Genomic DNA, 13,848 nt, shown 5'->3' on the forward strand with positions numbered 1-13,848 from the left:
ACACACACACACACACACACACACACACACACACACACACACACACATGGCGGGGGGAGAGAGAGACAGAAAGTGTAAATAAACAAAAAAGCAAAATATGAATAGGTATGCTTTTGGGAGGTGGTGGCATTTTGTGAGGTGGGACCAGTTGAAGGAAGTGAGGCATTGTGGGGATGTCTTTGATGGACACATCTGTGCTGCTCCCTTCCTGACTCTCGGGCAGTTTCTGGCCACAGCGATGTGTGCCATCTATTCCAGTATGCTTCCTCTGCCATGGTGAATTAAAGCTCTGACACCATTAACAACCCAGCCCAAGCTGTCTGTGTCCTGTACTTTGACCACAGGTCTGGAGTGGTAACGAACACACTGTGTTCCCACCCAAGGGTCCATCATCCAAAGGAAAACATCTCCAAACAACATTCTGCTTTCAGTCAAAAGCCTTCTCCTGGCTTCTGGCTCTTTTTAGGGTCATTTCTAGACATGGCAGCAATACAATATTCTGATGGCAATCTGGAGTGAGGATTGTCCCAGGAAATGATCACTCTTGTCAGTCAGTTAACACACCAGCAAAGAGGGACTGCTTCCGAGGGGTGATCCCACCTCTGTTTTGAAGCCAGTGTGAACTCGTAATGACCCCCAAAGACCCACAGGGTGGGTCCCTTTCAGTCTGGGTCTGCCTTCATTGTTTACAAAAATTTTTTCAAATTAGATTTATTTTATGTTATGTGTGAGTATCCTGTCTGCATGCTTACACGTGTACCATGTAGGTGCTTGGTGCCTACAGAGGTCAGAAGACAACATCATATCGTCTGGGACAAGAATTGGGGATGGCTGTGAACCACCATGTGGGTGCCAGGAATTGAACTTGGGTCCTCACATTCAATCACTGAGCTAATCTCCTGCCACCTACTCTTGTTAACTGTAGGGGCTTCCAAATTTGGGGGTAAGAGTATATTTATGTGGTAGAGAACTTACCTAAAATGCCCCAAAACACTAGTCTATAACTTGTGGAATGTCAAGACTGGAGGCCAAGGCATAAATCCAGGGACTCCGGGCTGTATAGAGTTGGGAGGAAACCCTACACTTGGCAGGCAGCATGGGGACAGCCAGGCAGAAGGGAAGCAGACACGTGGTCAAAGTACATGACACAGACAACGTGAGCTGTTTTGTTAATGGTATCAGAGGTTTAACTCATTGTGGCAGAGAAACCATGTTAGAAGTCAACGGGAATTGAGACATTGTCAATTGAAGTCAATTATTGAAGACAATTGAAGTCAAAGACAATTGAGCACATGAGTCAGGCAGGTGGTGGTGGTGGCCACCTAGCAGTGATGTGTGTTTGCAGTGTGCCGGATATTAACACATTTATTTATATTTTTCTTATGCTGGGGATAGAAACCAGAGCCTCCTGCATGCTATGCAAGGGATTTACAGCTGAGCCTCATCCCCAGAGCCTTACTGGGGTGGGAGGTAGATTCTTGGCAGATACTCTACAGCTGATTCATACCCCAGCACTTCATGGAGGATTCTAGGCAAGAGCTCTACCATTGGGCTATCCTCCAGGCCTACCAAGCCTAGGAGGGAAGCATCCTACCTTCACGTTAAATGCAAAGTTATGAAGAGCTAGGGAACTCAAAGGTCTGCCCAAGTCATATAGCTGGGGCTGTGGAGCCAGAGGCCAGGATGTTCACCTTGGGCTTAGAGATTTTGACACATGGATGGAGCCTTTGTCTCTCTCCCCTATACACCAAAGATGTGAAAACTGGCTCAGATGCCAGGTCCATAGGAAAGTGTGTGGCCAGGCAGTGGCAAGCCCTGCCTCACCTTTGTGCCCACTTCAGGCCCAAGAACAAGCTTGGTTTCAGCACCGCGGATAGCTGCCAGCCTCTGGGAAGCTGAGCACATCTGGGTGTGGCTGTTGCGGTTCTATTATTAATGTCTTAATCTCTGTTGTACGTGTGAGTGTGTGTGTGCTGTATATGTGTGTGGGGTATGTGTATGTGTGTAGGGGGGATTGGTGCCCACGTGCATGGGCACACAGGAGGAGGAGGACAACAACATCGTGTTCTATCTCTGTATTATTCTCTTGAGTCAGTCTCTCACTAAACCTGGAAGTAAGCTGGCAGCCAGCAAGTCCCAGAGAACCTCCCTGCCGCCCACAGTGCTGAACTCCTGCTGGTAATACAAGCGTGTGCCAGCACACCCAGTGTCTTTAATGCCATTATATGCACCTAGTTAGAAGGCTTTTTGTTTAACCCTCTCCCAACATGAATGACGAAACGGGAGCTTTGTGCAAAACTTGGGAGAGCTATGCTGTATTAGGGATCCCAAGTGAAACAGTGACCCCGTTTTCAGGCTGAGATTCAAAGCCAAGTGGATTAAATGCATGTTTGCCTGGCATGCATGAGGCCTGGCACTCCATTCCAAGCATGGCCTAAACTGAGCACGGTGGTGTATACTTGCAATCCCAACACTCTGAAGGCGGAGGCAGGAAGATCACAAGTTCAAAGTCAGGCTGGAAAGATGGCTCCATGGTTTAGAGCACTTGCTGTTCTTGCAGAGGACTGAGTTTGGTTCTTAGCACTCACGGCAAATGGATTTACAACCACCTGCAATTCCAGTTTCAGGGGATCTGATGCTCTCTTTTGGCTTCTGTGGGTATCTGCACATGTTCATGCCTTCTCTCTCTGTCTCTGTTTTTTTTTTTTTTTTTTTGAGATAGAGTCTCACGGTGTAGCTCTGGTTATTCTGGAATTCTCTGAGTAGACCAGGCTGGTCTTACCTGCATCTGCCTCCTGAGCGCTAGGATTAAAGGCTTGTGCTACTATGCCCAACTGTTAAAAAAAAACAAACAACCAAAAACAAAACCAAAAACAAACAAAGAATAAAAGAAGTTCAAGGTTATCCTCAACTACATAGCAAATTCCAGGCTATATATGTCATACACACACACACACACACACACACACAATCACTCTTACTTTCTTTCTTTCTTTCTTTCTTTCTTTCTTTCTTTCTTTCTTTCGTCAATGTTTTTCTGTGTAACAACCTTGGCTGTTCTGCAACTTTCTCTGAAGACCACAAACTCACCACAAACTCACAAAGATTAACAACCTTGGCTGTCTTGGAACTCACTCCGTAGAACAGGCTGGTCTCAAACTCACAAAGATCCACCTGTCTCTGCCTCCTAAGTGCTGGAATTAAAGGTGTGTGCCACCACCGCCCTGCATTTACAAATATTTGTCATTTGTGTGTGTGTGCATGAATGCGTGCCACATGTATGCAGGTGCCTAAGGCCAGAAGAGTCCTTTGGGTCTCCTAGAGTTGCAGTTCCAGACAGTTGTGGGGAGCACAACAAGGAAACTGGCAACTGAGCTCTGAGCTGCAGAGCAGTTAGGGCTCTTAACTGAGGAGCCATCTCTCCAGGCTCTGATGTGTGTGTTTTGTTTGTTTGTTTGTTTGTTTGTTTGTTTTTGATCCAGTGTGTTTTGTTAAGGTTGCACACAGGACCATGAGAGAAGAGTTATTTGCAGAATAACTTAACAGGGGCTACACCACTAAAGAAATTTTTTTTTTCATCTCATGGGCCAACAAGATGAATCAGTGAGTAAAGACACTTGCTGCCAAGTCTGATGACTTGAGTTCAATCTGTAACACCCACACGGTAGAAGAAGAAAATTAACTCCCAGAAGTTGTTCTCTGACCTCCATATGCACACCCTGGCATGCATGTACACTGACTCACAGTCACACAGAGACACATACAATAAGTAAATAAATGTTAAAACAAAACCTAAGGGTTTCTTTCCTAGCAACCATAAACTGTTCATAGAGCCTTGGAGAGTGTTTGGTTTTTGAGACAGGGTCTTTTGATGTATCCCAGGCTCTTCTTGAACTCACTGTGTAGCATGACAAGCGTTCTGTCACAGAACCTGAAATCATTAGTTAGGTTTTTGTAGAACAAAAGTGGACAGAAGTCTAGGGACTCGGGAAGGCATCTGGAGACTCAGGAAGGCATCTGTGCTGAGGGAAAGACCAGGAGCCTCGCCAGCTTCCTGTACAGCCTCAGTGCTGGGTAGGGAAAGGACCATCAGCAAGGGGGACCCCTCTGAAAGTGTCCTGGAGGATTTGCTGAGTACATTGTCAGGCACCGCACTGGGCTACACGTTGCCATCTCTCCAATTCTCCATTTTCTACAGTTTTTTCTCCCATGCTCGACCTCCAGCATGCTAGGCAAGTGCTCTAAGGCTGAGCCCCAACCCCTCATTCGAGTATTTTAGGAAGGAGCTCTACCACTGAACCACGCCCCCAGCCCCTCACTGGGGGATTCTAGGCAGGGGCTCTACCACTGAGCCACGCCCCCAGCCCCTCACTGGGGGATTCTAGGAAGGGGCTCTACCACTGAACCACGTGCCCAGCCCATTGACATTTGGCTTTCTACAATCTAGGGCACATCTCATGCTTATTCTGGAGTTCATTTTACAGGTAGGAATAACCAACCTACTGACTAACTTGTAGCTAGCCTGTGGTCACACTGTCAGTTGGTTGCAGTATTGGGGTCTGAACATTTCTGAAGTCCCCTGGCTTTTATAGCCCATAGACAGGACCCAGGTGGGCAGCAAATGGCCCTCAGGGATCCTCAGTATCCTTGTCTGTACCTTGTACTCTGGGCCAGGCCAAAGTTTCCAGTGGGCAGAGTCCATGAAGTCCTTCACTCACCTTCCCCTAATGGGCATCTGGACAACACCTCCTGCCCCCCACTCCTAGTCCCCATCAGTTGCAGCGTGAGATGTACCCTCCCTTACCACCACTCAGGCAAATACTCACATGTGGGCGCCAGGCCGGTCCTCCCTGGTCAGTACGCCCTCCTTCTCCATCAGCATCTGCCGGAATGTCCCGACCTTCTGCCGGATCTCCTCCTCTGAGTACCTGTGGGGAACAGGGGACATGAGGGCTTGCTAACCCTAGGTCGTGCCTTCAGCACACTCCCACCACTGTCCAGCCCTTGTTCACTGCCCACACTTCAGTGGTGTCTACTGTTTTGTAGGTTTGTTACTCTATTTCATTGTACCCTTCCCCCCCATCTCCTTCCCTCCCTATGCCTCCTCACCTGCCTTCTGCTTCGTTCAGTTCCCTCCTCTCCCTTCCTTCCTCTCCCTTATTTTCTCCTCCCTTCCCCTCCCCATCTTCCTCTCTCTCCTCTCTGTATTTTATATTTCTCCCCCTCCCTCCCTCCCTCCCTTCTCCTTTTCTTTATTTCATTTATATGAGTGCACTGTTGCTGTTCTCAGACACACCAGAAGAGGGCATCGGATCCCATTACAGATGGTTGTGAGCCACCATGTGGTTGCTGGGAATTGAACTCAGGACCTCTGGAAGAGCAGTCAGTCATTAAACTTCTTAATACTGTTTGTTATTAAGTTCATGGTATGAACTGTAAAAAGTTTTAATTCTTACTTGAGTATGTCTGTTTTGTCTGTGTGTCTATCTGTGGACCACATATGTGCCTGGTACTCAAGGAAGCCAGAGCAAGGTAAGAGATCTCCTGTGACTGGACTTAGGGATGGTTGTGAACCACCGTGTGAGTGCTGAGAATCGAACCTGGGTCGTCTGGAAGAACAGCTAGGGTTATTAACTGCTGTGTCAGCTCTCCAACTCCTTTTTTTAAACAGTGTCTTGCTGTGTAGCCCAGGCTAGCCTGTAACTCACTTGTAATCCAAGTTGATCTCTACCTTTTAATACCCCTGCCTCAGCGTCTTAGGGCTGGGGTCACAGGCTGTCCTTCAGGGCTGTGCACACACAGTTCATGCCTGATGTAGCACTAACAGTTGTCTGTGGCTGTTAGTGAATGAGTCTTGGGTCATAGCCTCCAGGGTTTTCACTGTTTAGAATGGAAGACGAGGGCTGGAGAGATAGCTCAGCCATTAAGAGCACTGACTGCTGTTCCAGAAGCCCTGAGTTCAAGTTCCAGCAACCACATGATGGCTCACAGCCATCTATAATGGTATCTGATGCCCTCTTCTGGGTGTGTGTGAAGACAGGCACTCATATACACTAAATAAATAAATAAACCTTAACAAAATTAAAATGTTTATATTTCTTTTTTTTTTAAATGTGTGTTTTAATGTATATGTTCAGGTGCCCACAGAGACCAGAAGAAGAAGAAGCCATTAGACCCCCTTGGAGCTGGAGTTTTTTTAAGTCCTCTGAAGTGGGGTTCTCAATTATCTTTTCTTTTTTTTCTCCCTCCCCCTTTCCTTCTCCCTCTTGCTCCAGCCCTGCTCACACTGTCCCACCTTGCTCTGGCCTCCCTCCACCCCCCACCCCCTCACCCTCTCTTGCTTTGGGCCCGGCCCTCCAGTTCCGGCCCAAAGTACACTGTAGCTGTCTTCAGACACCTATATGAGGACATCAGTTCTCTTTACGGATGGTTGTAAGCCACCATGTGGTTGCTAGGATTTGAACTCATGACCTCCTGAAGAGCAGTTGGTGCTTTTAACTGCTGAGCCATCTCACCAGCCCTCAACTCTCTTTTCAAACAAGTGGTGTGTTTGTTTGTTTGTTTGTTTGTTTGAGACATGGTCCCACTATGTAGCTCTGGCATCCTGGAATTCACTCTGTAGACCAGGCTGGTCTTGAACTCACAGAGATCCACCTGCTTCTGCTTCCTGAGTGCTGAGATCAAAGGCATACACTCTCATTCCCTGGGTCTTTGTTTTTGAGGGAGGTTCTCGCATAGTCCGGGCTGATCTCAAACTGGCTGTGTAGTCAGGAATAATCTCACGTTCCCGAGCCGAGTGCATCTCCCTCTGTGGTGCTGGGACTGCAGACAGTGTACCGCGTCCCGTGGTCTTATGTAATACTGAGAATGGAATCCAGGGCTTTAGACAATCCTAAGCCCCAGCCCCAGCCCAAGGCCTGAGTTTTATTGAAATTTGAAGTGTCTCATACGATAGGGGCCAAGGGTTCTCTCTGGAGCTGGTAGATCCTAATCAGATTCCCATATTCAGGCCTGTGTCCATGGGGAGTGGGAATGTCTCACTAAACCAACTTGGTGCTAAACAATTTTAAAAGTTTTTTTAATTTATTCATTTATTTTTGGTCAGGCATGGTTACCTTTAATACCAGCACTTAGAAGGAAGAGCTGGGGATCTCATAGTTTGAGGCCAGTCTGGTCTACATAGCAAAGTTCAAGGTTAGTAAATTTTTATTTACTTAATGTGTGTGCGTGCAAACATGTGTCTGTATGTGTATATCTGTGTGTGTGCATCTCTGTGTATCTGTGTGTGTGTGTGCCTGTGTGCGTGTGTGTGCGTGGATGGTATGCATGTGTGACTGAGGACAGGAGTGAGTTCTGAGTCCAGGACTGTCCATCTCAGTGACTAGATTGAGGGGAAACCACACTTTAAAGATCATGGTGAGTTTGCAGGAAGCCTGGTTACTTAGAAAACTCCCTGTTTTCTTGTCTGACTAGTTTGGCGTCTCTATCCTTTTTATAGATTGTGGAAACTGAGGCCTTGAGTTGTCATTTATGTTTATAGGTCTTTATGCTTTTGACACTGGGTGTATCCAGGGCATGGGGAATGCATCCCTGGGGCTTCTGTGAATTGGAGCCTTGTCTAGAGTGTCAGAGATGGCTTCTGGATTGTCTGACCTAAAGAATAAATGACCAGTTGGGCTGGTGGCTCCACTTAGCTAGTCCAGACTCTACCTCCTCGCTGGATTAGGCTGCTGTTTCCTGGTTTCCTTCAGACTCAGCACCATGCTCCGACCCAGACACCTAGCCCTCCCTGAACACTTCAACCCTACTCCAACCCTGCCCTTGCGCTGCCCAACCGCTGTTGACCCCGCCAAGGCCAGCATTGCAGACTAGGATCAGCGTTCAGTCAGCCTCATCAGATGTGGCACCTGCCACAAGCCTGATCAGGCCCTAGCAGCATCTCAATTTTTGCTTCTAGATCCACTCACCAAGCCAGGCCAAGCTCCCTGCTTAGTCCTGGTCTCGGCCACGCTCCCTGTTGCACCAATATCCCTGGCACAGCTCCACCATATCCAGGGCAGGTCCTCTCAATTGGAACAGCCATGCCCTACAGCCCCCCCCCAATCCCCTGTTGGGGTACCAAACTCTAGAGTGCAGCCCAAGCTCACGACCATCTCAGTCCTGGCTCCACCCCTCCCCGTTCTCCTCTTACGTTGCTCTGCCACACAAAGTCCCTGGGCACAGCTCTACCACTGCCAAGAGCTCGGACAAATAGCCTCGCACTTCTCCCGGAAGTAAAGCCATTCATTCCCTGTCTAGGCGCCCTTCTGGAGAGTTTAGCTACACCCCTACTCTGCCATTCCTCCCTGTGCCTCCATTCTTGACATCCACACTCTTGCTCTGGTTTTATCCTACCTTACTCCTGCCAGACACTATGGCTAGCCCTGCCCCTCCCTCTGCACCCAGCCTCAGTGCATGCGGAACCACTGCATAGACTGGCTGTACCCATTACAACCACATACTAACCATATCCTTTGTTGGGCCCCGCCCTTGCCCATTTCTCCAAGCACAAAGCGCATCCCAACCACGCCCCTACTCTGACTCCTCCTCACCAGATACTTAGTCTCTGGTCTCGCCCCGCCCCATTCTGCTCAGATTCCGTCTACTATATCCAACCACGCCCCCTGTCTGTCTCTGCCCTGCCATCCTGCAATAAGCCCCCCCCCCACACCCAGCATAGTGTAACCACTGCCCTACCACTCCTTGCTCTAGCCACGCCCTAGCCCCGCCTCTGACAGCTCCAGTGCCTTGGCCCGAACAGTTTGATCTCGCCCCACCCACATCTCCTCTGGCTCCGCCCCTCCCGCCACGCCCTACTCACCCCTGCTCCTCCATCATCTCCTGCAACTCCATGCACTTGAGCTCCACGCGCCGCTTGCGCTCGTGGTCCAGTATCTCCCGGTGTGCGCGCTTCACCAAGCCCGGCTCGGCGGCGCGCAGCTCCTCCTCCGCGCGCGGCCAGGACCCGGACGAGGCGCCGGGCTGCGGGAAGCCATTGGCGGCGTCCGGCGGAGCTGGCATGCTGGTAGCCCCGTTGTTCACGGTGGAGGACATGACACAGGTCCTCGGCGGCGGGCTCTGCGGGACAGATAAATCACAAGGTGGGGTGGTCACTCACCTCTCGGCCACTGGCTGAGCTCTCTCTCTATGACTTAATCCTGGAGGTTTAGGGCCCACTCGTGGCTCTAATCCGCTTGTTCTCACGCTGTGGGGGGGGCGCGGGTACCGTCACTTCAGGACATGAATGTATTCCACACCAGTCTTTCCCCATCTGTACAGTGGATGGGTGCAGGCCAGATCTTTGTATTTTGTTTTTCCTTCACTTTTTTTTCCTTAGACAAGGTTTCCTATAGCCCAGCCTGGCCTCCAATTTGCTGCTATGTAGTCGAGGGTGACCTTAAACTTCTGATAGTCCTCAGTCTCCTAAGTGTTGGGGCTTACAGGCATGTGCCATCACACCCGGTTTATGCAGTGCTAGGAATGGAACCCAGGCTTTGTGCATGCTGGGTAAGCTCTCTACCCTCCAGCCCCTCCAGTCCCAAGTAACTTCAGAGAAAATCTTATATGACACTAGTGACATGGCTCAGAAGATAAAGACACTTGCCACCAAGCCTGGCCAGAGTTCAAAGCTCAGAACACACACACACACACACACACACACACACACACACACACACACACTATGGAAAGAGAGAACCGACTCTTGCAAATTGTTCTCTGACCTCCATATACCAGAACTATGTGTAGTACATGCCCACACAACCCAATAAATAAAGGACACAGAAGTTTTTGTTTTTGTCTTTTTTTGGGGGGGGGGGTCGAGACAGGGTTTCTCTGTGTAGCTCTGGCTGTCCTGGAACTCACCCTGTAGACCAGGCTGGCCTCGAACTCAGAAATCCGTCTGTGTCTGTCTCCCAAGTGCTGGGATTAAAGGCGTGTGCTACCACTGCCTGGCGTTTTTGTCTTTTTTTGATTGCTTGTTTTGTTTTGTTTTTCTCGAGACAGGGGTTCCCTGTGCAGCCCTAGCTGTCCTGCAACTCTCTCTGTGGACCAATCTGGCCTCCAACTCAGAGATCTGCCTGCCTCTCCCTCCTGAGTGCTGGTATTAAAGGCATGCGCCACCATGCCTATAGGGCCTATGAATATAAAATTTCAAAAATCTTATTTTCTTGTGCTGGGATGGAACCCCAGGACTTCATAAATGGCAGGCAGTTTACCATTGAGTTACAGCTTTAGCCTTAAAAAAAATACTCCTGGATTTGACACATGACTTTGGTCCCAGCACTTGGGAGGCAGAGGTAGGCAGACTTGGGAGGCCAGCTGAGTTTGCAGAGAGAGTTCCAGGACAGCCAGAGCTACAAAGAGAAATTCTGTATCAGAAAAACAAAAACAACTAAAATAAAAAAGACATTAAGAACTTATTTTATGTGTTCAAGTCTTCCCTGCATGTATGTATATGCACCATATGTGTGTCTGCATGTATGTATGTGCACCATAGGTGTGCCTCAGTCAGAAGAGAATCCCCTGGAACTTGGTTTATGGATCATTGTGAACCACCATCTGGGAATCGAACCTGGGTCCTCTGCAAGAGCAACAGACAAGTTCTCTTGACCACTGAACTGCCTCTCCAGTCCAACTTCAGCTGTTTTGTTTGCTTGCAGTGCTGGCACTCAAACCCAGGACCTGGTACCTGCCAGGTCAGTGCTTAACATCTTGGCTGCATCTCCAGCCACCGGGCTCAGGTTAAACCAGCCATAGCCCAGGACACACTGTTCTAGCTTTGTTCAGCATACTGCTAATTTCCAACCTGCATCCACAGCAACCCTGCAGGAATGGGAGTTTCTCTGATTTCATTCTCTTTTTTACTCTGGGTGTAGTTTCAGTCTTCACTACATCTGGCTGACTCTTCCAAAGCTAACATTGCAGGGGGTAGTCTCATAGGAGCACCTCTCCTTTGTTCTGGAAATACTGCTCCCAAGGACTGCCCAAGGTGACAAGGAAAATTAGCTGTCTAGAAAGCCATGTCCTCTCCAGTGCTAGGGGTAGGGCAGAGGCCTGGTTTGGAGGTAATAAGCCTTGACACTGGTAGGCTAAAAGTAGAACACACACACACACACACACACACACACACACACACACACTCGACCTCTATCTTAACAGAGGGAACCGCCTCCTAAGCTATTTCCGGGTCCTTTCTCCAAGGCTCTGCTAGTTGCTAAGCAACTGAAGGTCTCATTCTCAGGGTGTGGGATGCAAAGGATAGAGGCTGGGCATGTACAGATTGGAGCCATCTTAACAACACTCTTTCTTCTCACTCCTCTGGGGATGGAATTCAGGGCTTTGCACATACCAGGTAAGCACTGTACCAACTGAGCTGTAACCTCAGCCCCAATTAGCTTTTTAAAAAATGGCCTGGCCAATTAATTGACCTGGACAGATATCTCACCAACAGGGTTCTAGATCAGACTCCTTTCCTCTTTGCTGTGTGACCCTGAGGATATTACTGCCCATTTCTGAGTCTCTGATTCCCAACTGTGGCTAGGAATACCATCCACATTCCTTATGCTGGCTGAGTTCCTGGGGACTTACAGAAGGAAGTTGCTTGTAATGGTTAGTTTTAATTGTCAATTTGACATAATCTAGAACCACCTGAGAGAGGAGTCTCAGTGAAGGACTGTCTGGTTTGAGTTGGCCTGTAGGCATGTCTGTTGGTGGTTATCGTGATTAAATTAATTGAAGTGGGAAAGACCTGTCCACTGTGGGTGGCATCATTCCCTAGGCAGGGAATGCTAAACTGTTTAAGGGTGGACAGTGTGAGCCAAGCACTGTCACCTGGGCTTTAATTCATTGCTCTCTGCTCTTGGCTGTGAATATTTCTTCAAGTCCCCAACACCACGACTTCCCTGGAGGGATGGATTTTAGCACTGACTTGTGAGCCTAATGAATTCTTGACCTCTTGAGTTGCTTTCCTCAGAGTAATGCTTTTTTTTTTTTTTTTTTTTTGGACAGGGTCTTACTATGAAGCTCTGAGCTGGACCTGGCCATGTAGACCAGGCTGGCCTCAGATGGACAGAGATCTGCCTGCCTGTGGCTTCTGAGTGCTGGGGATTAAAAGCCATGTGCCATAATTTCTGCCCCTTGTCAGAGTATTTTATTACAGCAACAAGAAATTGAGACACTATCCTAACTCATCCCTCTTCGTCTCTGACCTACATAGTTTCCCACCTCTGCCCATGGAACAGCCCTGAACCTCAAACTCAGTTCTCCTCAGGGACACACACACATATACACACATACACATACACACATATGCACACATACAAACAACACATATACACACATATACACACATACACATACATGCATACAAACAACACACATACATATATACACACAACACACATATACATACACATATATACACATACACACATATACACAAACACCCCCACATCTACATACACACACACACACACACACATATATATAGACACCACACACACACATATACACACCACACACATACACATACATTTACCCCCCACATCTACACGTATACCCACCTGCATACACACACACCAAACACACATAACACATATATACACATATGAACATATCATATAACATGCACATAAACATACCACACCACACATACCACACATACACAACATACACACATCTACACACACATACACTCCCACCCCCCCACACACACATACACACACCACACACACACACATACACACACCACACACACACACAGTTTTGATCCATCACCTCTCTCCTCACAATGGTTCCCATTCATCCACTTTTTCTCTCCCGTGACATCATCTCCACCCCCAGCTCAGCATCTTGCCAGGCCTCCCTGCCCTCAGACCTCCATCTTCCATGATCAACGTGGAAGACCAGCCCGGCTACATAAGCCGACTCATGTCTTGGTGTTAGATTCAAATAGCCTGTTATGTTGGCATATCACTGTGGCACAACCTTGCTGTCATATATCTTCCCTCCTTTACCTCCTTGCAGATCACTCTCCCATAATGCTCTTTGTTTTTGAGATGGAGTCTTACTCCATACTCCGCCCTGATCTCGAACTACCACATCTCCCAGGTTGGCCACCAATTCACTTTCCCCACCCTCAGCCTCCCGGTGCTATCGTTCCAGGCTTTAGCCACCATGCCTAGCTTCCAGGATGCTCTGTCTACAGACTCCCAGCCACACTCACAGGCACAGTCAACTTTAAGAAGCCTTTCCGTATCCTGATGGCTGGTACCACCCTCTCCAATCTCTTGTCACTTGCTGTTGTCACTGTGGATTTACAAGCCTAGGGTAGCCTTGGAGCTTCTGAATCTTGCTATCAGTCAAGTGCCTACATAAATGGAGTTCATTGAACAGAACTGGAACAAATCAAAGACAGTTACAAAAGGTGGGTGGAGAAAGAACACATGGCACAGTCAGTCCTGCTGTCTGCACACTCTCCTTTTTCTGTCTTCTTAGTTTTCCTTGTGCTGGGAATGGGATTCAGGGTTCTTCCCATGCCTGGCAAACTATCACTGAGCCACGCCCCCAGCCCCTCACTGGGGGATTCTAGGCAGGGGCTCTACCACTGAGCCACGCCCCCAGCCCCTCACTGGGGGATTCTAGGCAGGAACTCTACCACTGAGCCACGCCCCCAGCCCCTCACTGAGGGATTCTAGGCAGGGGCTCTACCACTGAGCCACGCCCCCAGCCCCTCACTGGGGGATTCTAGGCAGGGGCTCTGCCACTGAGCCACGCCCCCAGCCCCTCACTGGAGGATTCTAGGCAGGG

The 13,848-nt window shown here is 48.8% G+C and overlaps 1 protein-coding gene across 2 annotated transcripts in view; it reads right to left on the reverse strand.

Moving 5' to 3' along the window:
• The window catches only part of Srrm3 (serine/arginine repetitive matrix 3), a 67,359-nt gene that overhangs the window by 29,172 nt on the left and 24,339 nt on the right, over positions 1–13,848 (reverse strand). The window contains exons 2-3 of one of the 2 annotated variants that reach the window (XM_028766194.1): positions 8,861–9,117; positions 4,827–4,928 (exon numbers count right to left, since the gene is read on the reverse strand). In XM_028766194.1, coding sequence (XP_028622027.1) covers positions 4,827–4,928; positions 8,861–9,093 — 335 coding nt within the window. In that variant the 5' untranslated portion in view covers positions 9,094–9,117. The remainder of the gene's footprint in view (positions 1–4,826; positions 4,929–8,860; positions 9,118–13,848) is intronic. The other variant, XM_028766195.1, reaches the window with a different exon arrangement.

The sequence above is a fragment of the Grammomys surdaster genome, unplaced genomic scaffold, assembly GCF_004785775.1.
Source record: "Grammomys surdaster isolate TR1022 unplaced genomic scaffold, NIH_TR_1.0 166, whole genome shotgun sequence".
NCBI classification, from domain to species: domain Eukaryota; kingdom Metazoa; phylum Chordata; class Mammalia; order Rodentia; family Muridae; genus Grammomys; species Grammomys surdaster.